The sequence below is a fragment of the Chinchilla lanigera genome, unplaced genomic scaffold, assembly GCF_000276665.1.
Source record: "Chinchilla lanigera isolate Chin_1 unplaced genomic scaffold, ChiLan1.0 scaffold00037, whole genome shotgun sequence".
Taxonomy (NCBI): domain Eukaryota; kingdom Metazoa; phylum Chordata; class Mammalia; order Rodentia; family Chinchillidae; genus Chinchilla; species Chinchilla lanigera.
In genome coordinates, this window is record NW_004955438.1 from 14440794 (window position 1) to 14461764 (window position 20971).

The 20971-nt window shown below is 39.5% G+C and overlaps 3 protein-coding genes across 18 annotated transcripts in view; 1 reads left to right on the forward strand and 2 right to left on the reverse strand.

Moving 5' to 3' along the window:
- Window positions 1-2664, reverse strand: part of Atxn3 (ataxin 3) — a 38043-nt gene extending 35379 nt beyond the window's left edge. Inside the window, exon 1 of one of the 2 annotated variants that reach the window (XM_013517194.1) lies at window positions 2047-2664. The gene's annotated coding sequence lies outside the window, so the exon portion shown is untranslated. The other variant, XM_013517196.1, reaches the window with a different exon arrangement.
- A 100-nt stretch (window positions 2665-2764) lies between these two features.
- On the reverse strand, window positions 2765-8961 carry Ndufb1 (NADH dehydrogenase (ubiquinone) 1 beta subcomplex, 1, 7kDa). The gene is made up of 4 exons (XM_005390443.1): window positions 8678-8961; window positions 8204-8352; window positions 3963-4107; window positions 2765-2884 (listed from the first exon to the last, which is right to left on the reverse strand). Exons 1-4 carry the CDS (start codon window positions 8959-8961, stop codon window positions 2848-2850), a joined length of 615 nt encoding a protein of 204 aa, XP_005390500.1. The 3' UTR covers window positions 2765-2847.
- Cpsf2 (cleavage and polyadenylation specific factor 2, 100kDa) overlaps window positions 8527-20971 on the forward strand; it is a 33684-nt gene continuing 21239 nt past the window's right edge. Inside the window, exons 1-7 of one of the 15 annotated variants that reach the window (XM_005390313.2) lie at window positions 8527-8666; window positions 12150-12211; window positions 12768-12881; window positions 16556-16731; window positions 17906-18065; window positions 18144-18249; window positions 19847-19976. In XM_005390313.2, coding sequence (XP_005390370.1) covers window positions 16583-16731; window positions 17906-18065; window positions 18144-18249; window positions 19847-19976 — 545 coding nt within the window. In that variant the 5' untranslated portion in view covers window positions 8527-8666; window positions 12150-12211; window positions 12768-12881; window positions 16556-16582. The other 14 variants (XM_005390318.2, XM_005390315.2, XM_013517186.1 and 11 more) reach the window with 14 other exon arrangements.

The window sequence follows — 20971 nt, forward strand, 5'->3', positions numbered from 1 at the left end:
AAAAAAAAAAAAAAAAAAAAAAAAAAAAAAAAAGAAAACCAAGAGATTGAAAAGATAACAGTTGGGTCCTGAGGAATGAGAAGTAATAGTCAAGGAAGAGGGGGTTAAAATGGAGGATGTAGTGTTAGGGAAGCCCTGGGAAGAGAATCCTTCAGGGACCAGTCAGTGTCACTTGCTACCAAGATGTCAAACAACACAAGTACTTAAAAGAGACCACTAAATTCTGTTCCTATGGAGACTATTTTGGTGAGTGCAAATTCAAGAGGACTAGAAGGAGCAGGGAGAAGTAAGGGGATGGAGACTACAGTGAGGACCAGGTGCTCAAGGGTCGGACCCGGTTACCCTTTGTTGATCATTTATGTATAATGGAGGAAAGTCCTTGTTCTTAAGGAATTGTGGCTTAACCAGGGAAGTGAATCATAGTCTCAAGAAGTGAAAAAATCAATTACAAACCGTTTTCTGGTATATTTTAAAGGTACAGTTGATGTCTTTCAACTGAATGAAGTCAGCTGCCTTAGCACCTTTAGTCTGTTCTAACAAAATATCTCAGACTGGGTGATTTATCAACAGAAATTTATTGCTGGTTGGTCTGGAGGATGGAGTCCCAGATCAAGGCATCATCAAATTTGGTGTCATTCTTGATTCCATTTACACAACACTTAACACCTCACCCCAATCAGTCTGCAAATGTTACATATCCACTCCTTTTTTTTTTTTTTTTTTTGTTTTTCTCCGGTACCGGGAACCGAACTCACAACCTTGCGCTTGCCAGGCAGGCGCTTTTGCCGCTGAGCTAAATCCCCAGCCCCTACATATCCACTCTTGATTGTCTCTTCACTGCTATTACTTGGTTCAAGCCTTCTTGATCTTACCTGTAGACCAGTCCGTGGAACACTGACTGGTCTTCTGATTCCAGTCTCAGTATATCTAATTCAGTGTTATCAATGATCTTCCTTTCAAAAATATAAATCTCACCCAATTTTATCTTATTGAACAAGAGGACTGGGGATATAGCCCAGTGGCACACTGCCTACCTGGCAAGCACCAGGTGAGTTTGGTTCCTGGTTACTGCCCCCCCCCCAATGTAATCATGAAAAAGACAACTAGTACCACCTTCAAAGAATTTATATTGGAAGATTCTTATATAATTATCTAAATCTTATTTCCTTTAAAGTCCTTTAGGGGCTTACCACTACCTTCCCGTTGCCACCTTAAAAAGCTCTTTGTGATCTGGGCCAATTTCCTTTCCTACTTTGACTCCCTAAATTTCTTCTGCTCCAGTCAAACCAACTTCTTCCCTTGACTTGGAAACTTTGTGCTACCACTATACCTTGTACTTGTCCATATTAAAGCCCTATTATACCATACTAGCATTATTACTTGACATACTGCTAAACTGTCACTTTTTGAGGGTCACAGGAGTCTTGGTCATTTTATCAAGAGTTGGTGTAAAGCAGAAAGACAAACAGTATCACAATAATTCAGAAGGAGAAGGATGCTACTAAGTCTGGATGCACCACCTGGGCATGGTGGCGCATGCCTGTTATCCCAGCACTTGGGAGGCTGAGGCAGGATCACTGGAAATATGAGGCCAGCCTGGGCTACAAAGTCAGTTCAAGACCAGCCTGAACTGCATAGTGAGACCCTGTCTCAAAAAGACCAAAACAAAACAAAAAAGTCTGGATGCACCAAACAGATACACTTCTATATCATCTTGGACAACTCAACTTTTCTTTAATCTATATCCTTAAAATTTTATGTCAAGTGAGACTGCATGAAGATACTTATTTTTTGAGGAGTAAAAGCTTTCAATTTAATAAACTATTATTTACTAAGTTTTAAAAACAATTTATGCTTTGCTGAATTTAAGAAATCTTTGACAAACCCAAAGTCACTAAATTTTCAACTATATGATTTTCGCCAAATCTTTGCATCATCCTATTAAAGTTCCCCTGAAGTACATTACCTTAGTCCACTTTGTATTACTATAACAAAGTATCTGAGGCTGGATAAGTTTATAAAGAGAAGGGGTTTATTTCATCTCACAGTTCTGGAGTTCCAAGATCAAGGGCCACATCTGGTGATGGCTTTCTTGTTGGTGAAGTCCTGAAGTGGTTTAGGGCATCACATGGTAAGAGACAGGCAGAGTACATGACTGTGTATATTTTCTGGTCTCTTTTATAAAGCCACCAATAATTCAGTCACTGGGATTCAACCTTGATGACCTTATCAAACCCTAGTCATCTCTCAAAGGTCTCAAACTCTACATACCATTGTTGGATTGTCCCCATCACCTTAAGATGTCACAATGGGGATTACATTTTCATGTATGAACTCTTGGGGGACACACAGTCTGAAAAGTTTTTTTTGGAAAAATATCTGAGGGAAAAATGGGGTATATGATTTAATAGTATTGTGGTCCAAAGTAAGAAACAAAAAATTAAATGTTGATTACAAATTTAACACCTATGCATACAGACACTCAATAATTATTTTATAAACCAAGTGTATTTAAAACTTGAAGACTAACTTAACAAAAGCATAAAAAAGTATATAAAAGATCATCTCAGTAAGTATAAAAAGATGCCAGGAGTGATGCATATACCTGTAATTCCAGTACTCACGAGGCTGAGGCAGGAGGATTGTGAGTTCAAGGATAGCCAGGGATACATAGCAAGCTGAAGGCTATCCTGCACTACCTAGACCTTGTTCCATCACCATAAAGCAAAACAAAACAAAACTATAAAAAGAATCACATTTCAAGTTCTTGTAACTAAATAACAAATATGTTTTTATTTTTTCTGATACATTTTAAAACATGAACGTTCTGTAATTTAGCCACAGTCCTTATTTCCAGGTAACTTCTTCATTGGGCCTCAATTCCCTATATAGAAAGAAAGAAAGAAAGGAAAAACTGTAAATAAAACTTTTATGAGGTCATCAAAAGAGTATTTTATAGTCTATTAAACTGACTCATTAAAAATGTTATATTAGATTCATCCTATTTGCTCATGACCTTAAACTCTTAGCATGTCTTCATTTTCTCAGCTTAAAGACTTTAATTTCTTAGTACATATAATAGTGATTATCCTTTCAATGAGTTTATTCAGTGTTCTCTATATCCTTTTTAGCTCACTTAAAATCCTTGACTTGTGAACCACCCCTATATAGTACCTGTGAATGCTACTTGCTCCTCTTTTTCCTTTTTGCCTTTGTTTTCCTGAGACATGGTTTTGCTATACAGTTCAGCTTGGCCTTGAACTCACTATGTAGCCCAAGCCGGCCTTAAACTTGTGGCAATCCTCCTGCTTCAGCCTCCCCAGTGCAGGGATTATAGGCATGTGCCACCATGCCCAGCTATAGCTCTCTTGTCCCTTGAGCTTCTTCCAATCCAGATAGATGTGCACCCACTGGCACATACTCTGTCTGCTGATCATAACTCTCTGCTGCCAGAGGTGCCATCTCTGAAGATACAATGGAACCAGGCAGCTGCCAGCTGCAATCACTGAACCACCATATTTAAAGCTCTGAGGCAGTGTTGCTGAAAACACAGCACTGGGTCACTTTTACTATATTTATTTGACTTGTGTCCTGGCTGAAGTAAGATAATACATGTGAAAGCTTTACACAGGATAAGATTTGACTAACTGGTTTAAAACTTTGTTTCTATGCTAAAATGTACCTTGAATTTCAAAAAATGAAACTTTCTCAGAGATCTGCAATAGCCTGTTTATAAAATGAAGACTTTACATTCCAGAGGTAATCATATAATTTTATCAAAGGAGAAAGTAATAAACAAGCCTAAAAAATAGTTATCACTTGAATCTAAGTCATTAGGGGAGAAAAAGTACCCTCTCTGCTTATCTTTGACACACACTGTATTAAGAATATTCAATAGCCAATAGCTGGCCAATAGTAGTCATCTGACTACTGATTTAAAAAAAAATAAATGTGTGACTAACCTTTTAAATAGCATACTCTTGTTCCGGAAGGCAGTTAGCGTTTCATCATTCTTTCTGTCCAGATACCATCCAAAGACAAATCCCATAGGGACAAGTATATGTACCCAGTGGTCACGCACAATCTGAACTATGTTGACCATGACTGCTAAAAACAAAACAAAAAGATTATCAGAAATACAATTTCCCTTAAAGTATCTTCTAAATTGTATCTGAAACAGAAAGATAGCTGTGAATGTGAAGTAGATCTTAAAATGTGCCTCCAAATCTGCCGGGCATAAGAATGTACATTAGTACAGTAATAAAAAGACAGTACAGTCATTAACATCTACTTGATGGACATTAGGTGATAACGGTCAGTTTAAAATTACACTGCAAAAGAAAATAAAAAATACGAAAAAGAAAAAATAAAATTGCACTGCAATAAAATAAAATCTATTTATTAAATTTATTTCTCACTTTACCAGTGACTTGATATAGAGCTGAGTAGCAGAGTTTAAAAGAATTCTACTCATCACACAGGCTGCGGTGGTGCACACCTGTAATCCAAGCACTTGCGAGCTTACTCAGGAACCCACCTCAAGTTTGAGGCCAACCTGAAGGTTTGAGGCCCGACCTCAAGTTTGAAGCCAGCCTGAACTACAAAGGGAGACCCTATTTAAAAACAAAACGAAACAAACAAACAATAAGTCTACCTGTAAAAGATGATTATTTCATGATCCCTAGTATTGAGAATTTTTACATGTGCAAAATATTCAATATCACAATAGATCTGAATCTCAATTAAATGATCCTATAAAAGATAAAGAAAGGGAGTTTACTTTTACAGATGACTACTTGGGCCATCATATATTTCTACATATAGCATGAAATAACTATTATGAGCCTTGTTTTACGAATAAGGAAATAGCTTAACTCAAGTAGCTTTTTAGTGGAGGCCTAGAATTCAAATTCGGATTCACTCCAAATATCTGCCTCCTATCACTCCACACTGCCTCTACTAAGACCTCTCCATGAATTTATGTTTTTGATACAATAAGAGGTCTTAATTGCTAAGTTTTCAAAAGTCAGAGGAGAACTAGTAGTCATGATGTGAAAATTAACAAATATACACTAACTCAATAAAACATAGTTAAACTGCCATCAGTAAAGGCTTGTATATAGATAATAAAAACACTCAGAAAAAAGGGAATTGTAATCCAGTGCAGATAATATATCTAAAAGTGTACCATGACTTAATACAATTGTCTAACATGTTTTTATGTCCTTTGGCCCCTTAGTCTGGTTTTCATTATACATATATGATAATTAACCTTACAAGGTCTTACAAGATAAGTAAATGAATCCAATGCTGGAAAAATAAAAGGGGGGATGTGGGAAAAGGATATTGAAATGTATTATGTACATGTACCAATCTCCTACAGTGAATGTAATCATTATGTACTGCAAACATGTACTAACAAAAGTGAAAAAAACATACACATTCTTGTGCATGTGAATAAATCATACACCACGGCTGACAAGATGTAAGACAACACCGTAGTAGAATACCTTACTGCCAACTAAAGTGCTTAGCATTAATCTGTGCTAGGGATACGTAGACTCAGTTCATATCTCTCCTTCTGACCTGGCCCACATACTTACACAATTCTAATTATGTCTCAAGCTTTCATTAAATACCCATTATCCAAACTCATTGGGGTAGACGCTGGCCATGCTGCTAAAAGTTGCACAAGTGCGATATACCATAGCTCATAAATACCATGTAAAACTACACATAGCAGGTTCTAGTCCATGTCACTGATCTAGAAAACTATGATCTAAGCACATGATGAGACATTTAAGTGTACAATTTACAAGTTTTAAATTTTAGTCTGGTTCTGAACCTTGATAATGTCAGAATCACCCAGGGAGCCCTCTCAAAATAAAGACTTCTTGGCTTTACTTAAACGGTGAGGCCTTGACAAATCTGTAGTTGAAAGAATTCCCCAGCTGATTTTATCTCATATACCCCTTGGGAGTATAATCCTAAGTGCAACCAACCTTCCTTTATTTCCTTGAAGATGATGGTTCTCATTGCACTGTGCCTTTTGTTAAGGGTAATATTATTGAGATCTTAAAGTACTTTTTGTGGCCACCAAGTGCCCACCAAGTTTGCTGCTCACGTGCTTTATAAACTTGAGCCAGTAAAGTATGGTACTAATAATGAGGACCTGTAAAGAAGATACTGTAACTTTAAGAGCACTAAAATGCAAAATGCTATATAGCTATATATCTCTGTTCATGTGGCAGGTGTTTAAGTTCAACAACTCAGTGGTTATCTACTCTGCTTCCTATTCTTATTTTTAGACTCCTTAACAGGTATCACTACCACCCGGAGCAGCACAGCTTTTAGGTACCATTTTGTATTTAGCCACCAAATAAATTTTTGCTGATTCCTAGCACAAAACAGTTTTAAAAGAGCCCATGGCCACTGAGACATGAGCATTCTTGGCATTCTCTCACCAGGGCCAGAAGCTAAGCATTGGGTGGGTCTGGCTCTACTCAGAAGAGATGAGGTGAGCCCTGCAATTCTTGTTGCATGTAGACACCACACAGACTCCAGAATTACAGACACTGAGACTGAAACACAAAAGGATTCTGTACACTCAGAATCCAGAATTGGACTCAATCACCATGAAGGAACATCCCGGAGGGAAATGACAAATCTTAGTCCAAGTTGCGTTTCATATTATAATGATATAATCTATACCCAGTGGGCTATGGAAGCAGCCCACTGTACATCACTTGTCCTGTATGTTTTCCAGGAAGGATAGAGATTTATTTTCATAAAAAGTGAACTAGACTGGAAGGCTAAGGCAGGATGGTAAATTCAAGCCCAGTCTGGACAAATGACTCAGAACCTGTCTCAAAAAAAAAATGTTTTTAAAAGGACTAGGGATGTAGCTCAGTATGAAGAAAGGCTGAGATCAATCCTCAGTACTGGAGAAAAGTGAACAGGAGGGAAAGGTGGGTAGGAGGCATAGTGTAGAGAGACTCTAAGACAGCTTTAGCTGATAGGCGAAGGCAGAAAGAAAGCGCATCATCCAGTGAGGATCATGAGTAGAGTAAGTAGAGTGTTAGCAGGAGGGAAAAAGGCCAACTGCTTTAGGGAATGGCATCCCCATAGGTGCCCTGTATGTATTTTTAGTGTCTATAGGAAGACCTGTAAGAAAATGTTGCTTTTTCTTCAGAACCAGGCGCGCTATGATATTCCTGAAACACAAATTGGGTTTTATCTTTTGGACTGGGTTTTATCTTTTGGACTTAAGAGGTCATTACTGTCATTTTTTTCTAAATTCTTTTTCTAGAGGGACAGGGTAGTGAGGTGCGCTGGCCACTGCACCCAGGGCCTCCTAAAAGCATAGATTCTACCACTGAATTACACCCCCAGCTCCTGCTCATGTATCTTTTAATACTAAGATGTTCCAAAATTTTGGGTTCTCCTCTAGCAAGTCTTGAATCTTACAGCACTGTCAGGCAGTTTTTACTTTTCATAATCACTAACAAAACTAAAAAAAAAAAAAAAAAAAAAAAACAGCATCAACCTCTGAAAAGCTGTACTCAATGCATGGAGGAATCCACTCCTGCAGTCTCAAGGCCATCTACACTTTGGAAACCAAACACAAGCTTATTACGTTTTTTAAAGAAAACTGGGGGGCTGGGGATTTAGCTCAGCGGCACAGCGACTACCTGGCAAGCGCGAGGTCGTAAGTTCGATTCCCGGTACCGGAAACCCCCCCCCCAAAAAAAGAAAACTGACAAGTGCATAATTTGTGGAATGGTCGAAGCAAAAGGGTCTGATACTTAGAGTCTGGTGAACGAGAAGACGGATCGCTGAGACGAGGACAAATGCGGACGCTCCTGCAGAAGCAGCCCCTTTCCCTGCTTGTGAGTAGCAGCGGGGTTTAGGGTGGTCTCCTCTCCAGTTTGGTGGGGGTCGGCCATCGGCTCGCCCCTAAAGCCGTTTTCTAGTTCTGACGGCCTCGGGGTACCCTTCCCAAAAGCCTCCACACAGGAAACGTAAGTCAGTCGTCCACTCCAAGACAAACCTATTTCTTGTCCTTTCCCCCCTGACGTTCTCTCGGGAGCCCCAGAGCACCCTACCACACGCACACACCACGGCCGAGGGTTTTCCCAGAACCCTTCCCGCCTGCACGACCGCGATCGGAGGCGCCCCGACCGCCCAGGGAACCCTGACCCACCTGCGGCCTGAGGGCCAACAACGACCGCACGACCAAGGACAGCTGCAAGCTCCGCCACTAGCGCTGGCGGATGCGGCGACCTCAGGATCTGCCATATCGACCGCCCGCACGGGGGGAGGCGTTGTGGCGGAAATTTATACCTCTTCTTTCTTCAAATTTTTTACTCTCTCTGTTTAAAAAATTCAAACATTATAGATAATTTCTGAATACAACTTCAGTGCAGGTGAAAATACTTGTTGGTACAAGCACTATCACCTACCTGCGGCTTCGTCCCCACCCCCCCCATTGGTATCGCCCGGGTCATCCCCGCCTCCGCCGCTCACCTACAGGTTCAAAATGGCGGCTACCACTGCGGGGTTTCTGCCAGCCGGTGGTCAAGGGTGCCGCTGAGCGAGCGTCAGCGGTTTTCATCCTTGAGCGTGGATTCGACTGGGGGTTGGGAAGGGCAGTGGACGGCGCTGGGGTAGGCCTTACGCGGCAAGTGAGGGCGGGAGAAGGGGGTGCGCCTTTGGATGGGGGAGGGGCGTCCTCGCCCTCGGGGACAGCGGGCTCCGACCCAGTCTCCCAGGGGAAGTGCTTCTGCGGTTCCGGTTGCGACTGTCCTGGAAGTTCTCCGCGAGTGAAAGAGAAGTGACTTCGTGGGTGGAATACTCCCGGGTTGTTTGTGACAGTCCGTACGGTTCTCTCTCTCGCTCGCTCTCTTTAGCTCCTTTCTGCGGTTCTCCGCCGCCCTTTCTGTCCGGGGCTGGGGGACTCATCCGACCCCGGCTTTGGTCCTTCGCCTCGTGGCTGCCGTGCTCTCAGCCTCCCTACCCCGGGTCTTCCCGCCTTCTAGGGCTCAGCCCCCGCGAGGCTGCCACGCGCTGGGCACGAAGTAGTCGTCCAGTTAGCGCGTGGACCCCGAAGTCCGTTAAGATGTAGTGCGGCGCCTTGAGAGAGTTGCCTGCAGCGCGCTCGAGCGCTTCCACCGCCGCTGCACTCGTTCTTTTCGACTTTCTATCTTTTACTTTCTCTTCAGAAAATCGGCGGTCAGACTAGCTCTAACCTCTGCAGGTCTGTGACCAGGCGAACCTGAGCCATCGTTTTTGCCCATTCCCAAATCTTTTAATTGTATTCCCCTTTGATCCTGTTAGGAAGCGCGGCTCTTCCTGAGCAACCCGGAAGAGACTTGCCGTTCTGTGAGCTCTAGTCTCTCCTTCCTTTGTGTTTTGTGTACTTCCCTTTGATTGTCACTCTCAACATGCACGATCGTTATTGAGAGAGCAAAGAACCGATACATAGTATTTGCGATCGAGTTGTGTTGCTCAGAATCACTGCCTGGAGGGATCTGTGATGGGGTGAGGGTTCACTCAGGACACATTTCTGTTGCTTTAAGCACCTTGCTTGATGTTGGAGATACAAATCTTACGACTTTAACTTCAGCTATGCATTCAGCATCCATTCAGCAACTATTCTGTGTGCTAAGTAAAAGAAAGTATCTGAAGACAATGAAATAGCTTTTTGAAAGAGTGAGTATTTGAACGGGGTCGAGAAGCATCAAAAGGAATTTGTTAGGTCAGGAGATCATCCCCGGATGCAGAGCAGGGATGAAGTTTGGACGTAGGCAAAAGGGGAAAATAAATGTTTGAGCATTCAGTGGTTAATAAAGAAGCAAGAGGTAGATTGATATCAGTTTGTGAACGATCTTGATTTTCAGCTAAGGAGTTGAGATTTTTATTCAGTAGTTAGCAGGAAGCCATTGGATAGTTTGTGCAAGGACTGGGTGTGAGAACATTTGGCTCTGAAGATGTTTTCACTAATAGCTGTGTGAAGCATCAACTTGGTACAGGAAAACTAGAGGAAATTTGCAATCATTCAGGTAAGGCGATGAACACTTCCATTGATTTAGGCCAGTTAAAAGTGTTAGACTAAGTGTCAAATAGAATTCAGCTAGTGGCCTCGAGTTTGTTGGTAAGATGACTAGTTTTCTCTCTGGAGGACTACCAGTTTGGGGGCTGTGGTGGCATATGCCTGCAGTCTAAGCTGTGGTATCTGGAAGACTGAGCAGAAGGATCACAAGATAAAGGCAAGCCTGAGCAACTTAATGAGACCCTGTCTCAAAATAAAAGGCCTGGGGATGTAATTCAGTGCCCCCTGGGTTCAAGCAAACAAAAAACAACAAATCAAGTCTGAGTCATGAACATAAAAACAAAATGATGACATTGCCAACCTGCTCTTTATAGGTGGCAAGCACAGTGCTCCACAGTCTAAAGCACTGATTTTGGAGTCTAGACCTGTGCTATTATAGTAGCCACCAACCACGTGCGATACTGAGCACTTGAAATGTGGCTAGTTTGAATTGAGCTGTGCTGTAAACCCTAAGTATGCACTGGATTTTGAAGATAGTACAAAAAATAGTGTGAAGTGTTCAATTTTTTGAAGATTACATGTTGAAATGATAAATTTTAGATAAAACAAAGTTTCATCTACTTTTTTCAGTGTGGCTATGAAAAATTTAAAAATACGTGTGGTGTGTATTATATTTCTGTTGATGAAACTAGTCTGGTCTAGACCAGTGGTGGTGAACCTGCGGCACGTGTGACGCAATGGGCTGTTTGTATCATTGAAAGCTCTAAAGAGGTTTGCTGTCAGTGGTGGAGACTACTGATGAGGAATTAATAAGGAGGTGGAATCTGAGTTGGGCCCTGAGAGAGGATGATGACCAATGATGTCATGACACCCTCCATTCTCAGTGAAGGTGTGGAGCTGTTTTGGTCTTTGTTTTGTCCTCAGGCAGTAAGAGGCTTTCAAACATTTCTGAGCAAAGGGTAATGTGTGTCTGGGTGTTTTTAGTTGGTTTTTAGTTTGGTTGTTTTTGTTTTTGTTTTTTTTTGAGACAGGGTCTCATTTTGTAGTTCAGGCTGACCTTGAACTCACTGTAGCCCAGGCTGACCATGAACTCAGCTGTGTTCCTCCTGAGGCCCTTCTGCCTCAGCCTCCCCAGTGCTGGGGTTACAGGCTTGTGCCACTATGCCTGGCCTGTAGGTGTGTTTTTGAAGGTGAACCTGGCAGGAATGCTTAGATTGAGTTGAAGGAAGGAAAAACTGGAGGCAGAGAAATGAAGAGATCCACATGTAAGGGAACAAGGCCTTATATTAGGTACTGGTGGTAGGACTAGAAAGGGAATGATATATGCACAAGGCCTTCTGAGGGAAAAATAATCTGAAATTGGACAGTTGTCCAAGAAAAGGTAAAGGGAAGAATCAAACAGAATTTCAGGTATTGATTACTTAGGTAATGACTACTGAATGATATTGTAGAATTATAAAGAACCTCTGAGGCTGAAGAAATTTAGTCCCAAAATGGGACCAGCAGAGTTGAGAGGAGCAGGCGGTCTGCTAAATACTCTTTTTAAATCTCGCTGCTTTTTGTTACTGTTCATTCATACATGGCAGCTCATTTTCCTAAAATACGGAATTACCATCTTTCTAATTGTTAATTAAGCTTAAAATCTTCCTGTGTTGTCCGTTGAACTAGGGCTAAGATTTCTTGTGGTCGTCTTGTTGCCTCTATTTGGTAGTGCCCCATCCCCAATGTTTTGCTTATCTCTGTTTTAGCTTTTTCTTTCTACCCAGGTCCTACAAAACCTTAATGAATAATCTCAGTTCCTGCTTCTCTGAATTTCTGTTATTGAGAATTTTGAAAACTCTTTCCTAAACTGCATATTCAAGTTCCTGATCATAACCAACCTGGCTCTTTATTATTTATTTTATGTCTTTTATTATATTATCCCTGTTTTATGTGAACCCAGGCTTCCTCAAGTATGTTTCTTTTATTTAAATGGACTATGTATTATACTCTCTGCTGTCACTCATGGTGTCTTAAGGAAAATGTACAAATTAAAACAATTATAAGTGAAAGAAATCATTACACTGCATTCATAGGAGTCTTTTTTTTTTTTTTTTAGATTTATAAAGAACTCTTCCTCTGAACTTGTGGCATTTTATCACATATACAACTGGGATTTTAGTAAGTAATGAATGTCTGATAAATATTTAGCTGGTTTTAAAATTTATTTATTTATTTGGGTGTGGGTGGGTGTGGTGGTACTGAGGACTGAATGCAGGCCTTCTGTGCTGAGCTGTATTCCCCAGCCTTTTGTTTTTCTTATTTTAAGACAGGGTGTCACAAGTCACCAACTTTCCCAAGCTAGCTTTGGCTTTGCAGTCTTCCTGCCTCAGCCTCTTAAAGTACTGAGATTACAGGAGTCCATCACCATGCCCAGTTTTAAAAAGTTTTAATGTGAATTCATTCAGTAATACCTGCCAGATACTTTGTGTTTTAACTTCACAATCTAAATGGAAAAAAAAGGGGAAGTAAAAGTGTAGTTGAGCAAAAAAAAAGTTCCTTTTAAGGCATTATTATAATTGTGGTACAGGAAGCTTTTTGGCATAGAGAATTTTCTAGTTCCTTCCCAAAGTTGTATTTATAAACATTTTTCATGAAATAAAGAATATTGTCTTTGTAGTTCTTCTACCTCAAGTGGGAACAGTCTACGTCACTATAAATTTTAATTTGCCAACAGTTATTTATTGAACGGCTACTCTGCAGGGTGCCAGATGGATTAAGCCTAATCCTGTACTCAAGAGAGCTGTCCTAAGGAGGGGGAAATACAAGTAGATAAACTCTTAATGCTGTGGTAAGAACATTATGCTTTTTTTTTTTTTTTTTTTTTGAGACAGGGTCTTGTTCTGTATTCCAGGCGGCATTTAAAGTAGCTCAGGCTGGTCTCAAACTTAGAATCCTCCTGCCTCACCTTCACCAATGCTGGGATTACAGGCATGTGCCAACATGCCCAACTCATTAAGTTCATTTAATACTAGTTATGCCTCATTCATTCCCTTCTGAAACACTGACCACCACATGTGTTAGGCACTCTGGAGCCACTGGAATATCACTGACCCATAATTCGAAGTCCACATTCTAATGGGGTCAGGCAGGCAAAAGGAGTCAGACAAATAAGTAAATAAATAAAAAGCAATTGCAGAGAGCTCTAAGTATTTTTAAGGGAATAGAATAATCTTGTAAAGCTGGGCTTGGTGGGGCACCCCTGTACTTGTCTACTTGGGGAGGCTGAGGTAGGAGGATCATAAGTTTGAGTCCTGCCTGGCAATTTAGTGAAACCCTGTCTCAAAATTAAAGAAAGAAGAAGTGAAAGGGGCTGGGATGTAGCTCTGAGAAGACCCTGTGCTCAGTCCAAAAAAAAAAAAAAAAAATGATGTTGCAGAGTGTGCCAGGAATAGAAGAGGGGGGGACTTCAGGATGGTCATAGGTGTGGCACAATAAATGGGAGGCAGAGAAAATACACAAGCTAGTGGGACACCTTGGTGACTGGAGATAGAAGGGAATTAGAGAAATCCATTGAGTTGTAAGGCTCATTGATTAACCTCTGGTACCACCTTAGCCAGTACACATTTCCCTGGCTGCTCACCGTGATAGTGGGAAGTGGGAAGGAGGTGAGAATGGGGAGACACACTTGTGAGCAAATGTCACATTTTGCTTGAAAGAGAAACATAAAAATACCTCAGGGTCACAGGGTTCTTACAAGTTAAGAAATTCTAAAGAGTTTTTGTAGCTTATGGAAGTGGTCCATCAGTGCCAGAGGGAAAAGGAGGGAATGGCTGAAGAAGTCAGGTCCTCAAGGGTAAATAAGGGTGGGATCAAGAACGCACAGAGAGGTTGGCCTTGGATGAGAACAGAGCTGTTTATTACACATAATAGGAGACTCAGCAGTGTACATGAGGCTTGAGTAAGTGATGTGCCATCTGGAAAATGAGTTACTGTCTGTTTTCTCATTGAAGAATGAAGTGACGTTATCAGCTGAAAGTAGGGAGAGGAGGGTGGGGTAATGGTTGAGCAGAGAAATGGTGAGAAATAGTATTCTGAGGTGGAAAGTTAGCCTACAAAGGAAGTAGGATTGACAGGAGTAAAGGCTATTTGAGAATTTTGGCTGTAAATTTAAAGAGCACACAGCACAGTTGTGTGGGAGGTGGTTTCCCATTGTCTGGCAGCTGCTGGAGCAGACAGAGGAAATGACTGGTGTCAGTTAAGGTTGGGATTTTGCCAGGTGGATACAAAGGACTGGAGAAGTAGGTATTTCAGAGTGTCTGCAAAATAGTGATGGATCACACATGGAGGGTTGAGGATCTGAGTAGAGATAAGAAGGGGTCCTGGATAGTGGAACAGTTGTCGGATTGTCTCTTGGCTAATGGATCACTGTAAAAATTTTGCTCTGTAGTTTTAGGAAAGAGTGAGAGTTTGTAAAAATTTAGGAGGAAACATCTTGCATGGATCACCCAAGTGCTGGGATCATCTGCCATGTGACAGTTCTGTGGTGTATTACATTAGGTTACTTTCTATTTTTTGATGCTTGACATTGTGACTTGGTTCCTAGACTTTTGCAGTGGGAATACTTGAATAGGTGAGACGTAGTGAGAGTGAGATGCTGGAGAAATTCTGAAAGTAGCATAGGCAGCGGTAATGATCACGTAGCATGAAACTGGTGGTGGGTGGCTGAAGTGAAATAAGGATTACTGCAGTTAAAAAAGTCAAGGCATTCAGAGCTCAATATTGGAACTACTGAGAGAAAGAACCAACTCAGGAGCTGAGATTCCTAGTGAATTAGATCAGATTAGTAAGTGCCGGCACTGAGGAGGAGATTTGGAAGTCTACTAACTAGCTGAGTGGCATAAACTTTATTAGGACTGGAATATTTAAAAGGCAAAAGAGATGTGGTTTGGTAGCTGGACTGAGGATCTTTTGAAGTCCAAGGAGTGCAAGAGATTTAAAAATAATTTTGAAATAATTCTTGAGAAGGAATAGTATCACTGTGGAACTGCCAGGTGTTTATGAAGACAGGCAGCCGAGTTACAGGTGAGACGAAGCATGCTGCTAGAATCCAGACTGAAAAGATGGAGGGTGGGAAGGTAGGGGGTTGGGTCCAACTGTGAGAAGTACATGTCAGCAATAATGGATAAGAGAGGAGTCTTTGATTTGGGACTGTTACTCAGGTAAACAAGAATAGGAGATGCGAAGGGATTAGCTTCTGACCAACCTGTTATGAAAGGTGGGATAATCAGTAGATGAGCTTGGATAAATAGTAAGACATCAGTAATTCAGTGACCTTCTGTCCTACTTGCATAGTTAGCCAGGAAAAGCCTATTTCATTTCATTTCATTTTTGGTTTTTGAAACAGGGTCTCACTATGTAATTTAGGCTGGCCTTGAACTCACTATGTACCCCAGGCTGACCTTGAACTTGCAGAGATCTTTCTGCCTCAGCCCCCTAAAGGTTGGGATTCAGGCTTGCCTCACCACACCCAACCCAATTTTATTTAAGGAGCTAAAGTTGGAAATGTTGTAGAGTTGAACTTTGTTAATCCACAGCTTTATCGCTTCTGTTTACAGGCAGAGTTCTAGATCATAAATCCCAGTAGATGTGTTAATGTTACACCTTTTGGAAATACATACATGTAATAGGTATCCCAGCATACATTCCATCAAGTAATGTGGAGGACTTGGTATGTCAGGTTTCATTTCAGGGATTGCAAACATAAGATACCACTTCTGTTTTTCACTTGCATTCTGGTGCAAGGTTCTTAACATTAAATTTCTTGAGAATTTTGTGAACTTTTATGTATATATGTACTTTCGAGATTTCGGGAATTGTGGGGGAGAAAGGAGAGTCTGTTATTTGAATCAGATTCTGAAAGTGGTCTACTTATTTAGAGGTTACTGGTCTAAAAAGAGAGAAGGACATGTAAACTAGTCATCGAAATGCAATGTAATCATTGCCATCACAGAGCAAGATAGAAGAGGAACAAGCTCATCGTGAGGAATGAATTCATTCACTGAGTAAACATTTATGTATTGCAGAACTAGGGTGGGGTAGTCTCTAATTTCGGTAAACCTACATGATATTTGAAATCCTTCAACATCCTTTTACATATATGTTAATACTAATGTTTTGTATAGTGGGATACATAGGTGAGAAAAGGTTAATTGATCTGCTCCAAATCACATAGGAATAGATTCAAATCTGGATGTCTCTGATTCCAGAGTCTACTATTTTGCGTTAAACTGCCCCAGGGAGACACTGAGCAACTGTAAATAAGAGTGTAGGGCTGTGCTTGTACTTTTAAACTTGACAGTGATGGCAGTGAGTCTTTAATACTTGCTTCCATGTTTGTTTTAATATTTGCTTCCAGTTTGCTTCCATGTTTATGGAATTTGTGAGCACTTAAAAATGTGAGGTAATTAGTTAATTTGTCTATTTTATGTGCTTTTATGCTTAATTATGTTTTTCTTTTGAAAGAACCTTTTAGATTACTGGACCAAAAAGATGACATCTATTATCAAATTAACTACCCTGTCTGGGGTCCAAGAAGAGTCTGCTCTTTGCTATCTTCTCCAGGTTGATGAGTTTAGATTTTTATTGGACTGTGGCTGGGATGAGCACTTTTCTATGGATATTATAGATTCCCTAAGGAAGTAAGTTCTGTTTCACATTTCTAGACTTTATTAAATTAACTTTTCAAAAAAGATAAATCAATTTGTCTTTCATATACTTTTTAAATATGATTTTGATGTTACAATGTATTGTTCTCTTTTTTTTAAGTTTATAGTAAGAACTTTATTTATGCCAAAAAACTGAATAGTGACCTTTTTAGCTTGTAAAGTTTTGATTGGCTTATTAGTTTTGTTTATCTGAATTCAGCAAAATCTCAAATTGTCTCTTGGCTAATGGATCACTGTAAAAATTTTGCTCTCTAGTTTTAGGAAAGAGTGAGAGTTTGTAAAAATTTAGGAGGAAACACCTTGCATAGATCACCCAAGTGCTGGGATCATCTGCCATGTGACAGTTCTGTGGTGTATTACATTAGGTTACTTTCTATTTTTTGATGCTTGACATTGTGACTTGGTTCCTAGAGTAGTAACCGTGAGGTACTAAAGAACCCTAATCTACCAAAAGAGATTCAGTTAGGAGCCAAGTATAATGGTGCACACCTCTAATCCCAGCACTCCAGAGGCTGAGGCAGGAGGATCACTGCGAGTGGAAGGCCAGCCTGGGCTACATAGTGAGTTCAAGGGCAGCCTGAACTACAAAATGAGACCCTGTCTCAAAACAAGAAAACCAGATCCTGTTATATATGTAGCAAATTAATGAAGGAAAGAGGGCATAAGTAGTTTTAAATACTTAGAATTTGAAGCCAAAAAAGAAAAAAACCTATTGCCAAAGGGAACTTCCCTGATTGACATATTACTATAATGATTGTGCTGTTGGTTAAAAATCCACAGTATATGGCTATTTAATTACTTTCTCCTTAATCATTTCTAAAATTCCAAGCTGAATTCTTGAATTTAAATTAATACTATGTAAGGTAGCCATTCATCATCAACTTACTGTTTTGTTCACCTCTTTTTTTTAAAAATATGTCTAGACATCATAACATCATATGTTTAAATGGAACTTATACCATAATTTTGTTGTCTGTGTAGAACAGGGTAGTAAAAATTAAAATTCATAAGTATATAATTTTAGTTATTTGTTTTGCTCTTTTACCCCTGTGAGGTCTTCAGTCCAGAATGAGTAATTTTGACCATTCTGCTTTTATCCTTAAAAACAAGCATGGAGCAAGTTGTCATTTTGGTTGTGTTCTCCCAGGCACGTTCACCAGATTGACGCAGTGCTGCTGTCGCACCCAGACCCTCTCCATCTTGGTGCCCTCCCTTACGCTGTGGGAAAGCTGGGTCTGAACTGCGCTATCTACGCAACCATTCCTGTTTATAAAATGGGGCAGATGTTCATGTATGATCTGTATCAGGTAATTTAAACAATGAAGGGAAAATATCATACAACATCGGTGATTATTTTTAACCTTTCATTTGTATCACTCTTTTAGTCTCGACACAATACAGAAGATTTTACACTCTTTACATTAGATGATGTGGATGCAGCCTTCGATAAAATACAGCAGCTAAAATTCTCTCAGATTGTGAATTTGAAAGGTAAAAAATGTTTGTGATAAATAATTGTAGTAAATATTTCTGTAATAATGAGTTTTGTGTTGTTTTGTTTTGTTGTGGTGCTGAGGATTGAACTGAGGCTCTAGGCAAGCCCTGTGCCACTGAGACACATTCTCAGTCTGGACTAGTAGAATTTAACCTTCTGAAAAACACTCAGGAGAATCATAATACAACCTATAAGCACTGTCATCTGAGAGTAAACCATTAGCCTTTTCTGCCTTGATATGAAATTCTGAACTTCCATCTGAATTTTAAAAGCATTCTGTTTTTTTGTTTTTTTATTCTTTTGAGACAAGGTCTCACTATGTAGTTCAGGCTTCCCTTGAACTCACTGTGTAGCCCAAGCTGATCTTGAACTTGCAGCTATCCTTCTGCCTCAGCCTCCCAAGTACTGGGGTTATAGGTGTGCGCCATGCCCGGCTTTTAAAAGTATTGGAGATTAAATACTAATACAATTTTGACAGCTTGTGCTTTTAGCATTTTGGTTATTTAGCTTGGGAAAGACTTATTTTAGTGTTTATTATGTAGAGTCAATGAAGGTAAAGGGTGCAGATCCTACTCCCGGGAGCCTTCATTACAGTCAAGAGATGAAGTAGCTCCCGTGTCTAAATGGAGTTATTGAAGTAAATGAAGTGCTATGGTAGCAGAGTAGAAAATTACTAAATTCTATTATTGGACGTTAGAAATTTATTAGGTCAAGATATCATATATTTAGTGTATTTATCTGTAGGAGAAATGCATTAGAGATTTTCTTAAAAATGAACTCCAGCTTTGAAAATACGGTACAATAATGGACTCTTTTTTTTTTTTTTTTTTTTGTAAATAATGGATTCTTGAGAATTTAACCAGGAAGTATCAATGGTCTTAGTAGTTTTGCTTGTATTTGGTTTTTCTGTAGGAATAAATTCTTTATCCTAGTGAGATCTAAATTGTTATTCTACTAGTTTAGATGTTAAAATGGAAACACTTGTTAATATAATATAAATGTTAAAACTTAGAGCTGTGTGTCTCAATAGTAGAGTGCTTGCCTTGCATGCATGAGGCTGTGGGTTCAGTGGCCAGCATCACACACACACACACACACACGAGATAAATTTATTAATAGTTATTTAATAGTATACTAGCTTTATTTTTATTTATTTGTTTATTTATGTATTTATTTTTGTCTTTTTGAGACAGGGTCTTGCTGTGCAGTTCAGGGTGGCCTTGAGCTCATTTTGTAGCCCAAGCTGGTCTTGAACTCACAACAGTCCTCCTGCCGCAGACTCCAAAGTGCTGGGATTACAGGCTTGCGCCACCAGGCCTGCTTTAGTATACTAGCTTTAAAGTTCAATCTCTAGCTTTCTATTTATAAACACAGTTATCTCTGCAAGAATACGTAACAAAACTGCAAGTGTTTGCCTCCACTGAAGGAGTATAGTAGCTGAGGATAGGAATATAAGACTTGCTTTTCACTGTATGCATTTTTACTTCTGAATTTTATATCATTATATGTTACCTCTTAACATGGCTTTGAAATATAACCTTTTTATAGGGTTGGGAAAGAAACTTGAATATTGTCATTATCTTGTTGACATAGGTAAAGGACATGGCTTGTCTATCACACCTCTTCCAGCTGGGCATATGATAGGTGGAACAATATGGAAAATAGTCAAAGATGGAGAAGAAGAAATTGTTTATGCAGTTGACTTCAACCACAAGAGGGAGATGTAGGTATATGAAGACAAAAGCTAAAGAAAAGGCAAATATTATTTAGTTCTATAAAGGCAAAATTAGAAGCATTGTTTTTATTTATTTTTAACCAAAATCTAGAGCAATTTAAAAACATCAACTAATGAATGTTTTTATTGTTACTTGCATTATAAGGGAAAAAGTTTGATGTAGGATATAAAAGAAGTTTTTAAAATTTATGTAAGATTCTTCACTGTAAAACAGCTGTCTCCCTGGAGATACTGCGAAGGAAGTGAATTTTTATACACAAAACTATTTTATATGCCCTCAACCTACTTCCTAATAGAACTTGTGTGGGGGTTGTTTTGTTGATTTGTAAATCAGTAATTACTAATATATCTATGTTTAATGTCACATTCCCTTTAAAAGGGAACACAGTTGTTACAATTGTACATATTTCATTTTGCACTGATAGCATTATTATACATTTTTTGATATTCAGTCTCATATAGGCTTTTGTTGTATTTGTACAGTAAGTTGGAATCTTGTTTATATTAGATTACAATAACCTCAAGATTTTTATATAAGAAATATTTAAGACTAATAGATTGAATTTAGACTTATAGGTTAATAAGGAAAGATGGGTATTTGAGTAAATGGTGAATAACCATTTTGGAAAAAGTTTTGTTCTTTTACAGTATAATAAAATAAATTTCAGGGGCCAGGGATACAGCTTAATGGCACAGCACTGCCTGGCAAGCACAAGGTCCAGAGTTTGCTTTCCGGTACCAAATAAATAAATAAGTAAATAAATTTCAGATGGATTAGAATTAACCAGAAAGATTATAATGGCAAAAAAGTAACTTAAATATAAATAAAACGAAAGGTTCAAATAAATACAGTACAAACATGCTAGGAAGCTTTTTACAATTACTAAAAACTGGTTTAGAAAAAAAATTTAATGTCATGGGAAAAAAGTAGGATATAGCTGGGTGTGGTGGTGCACACCTGTAATCCCAGTACTCAGGAGGCT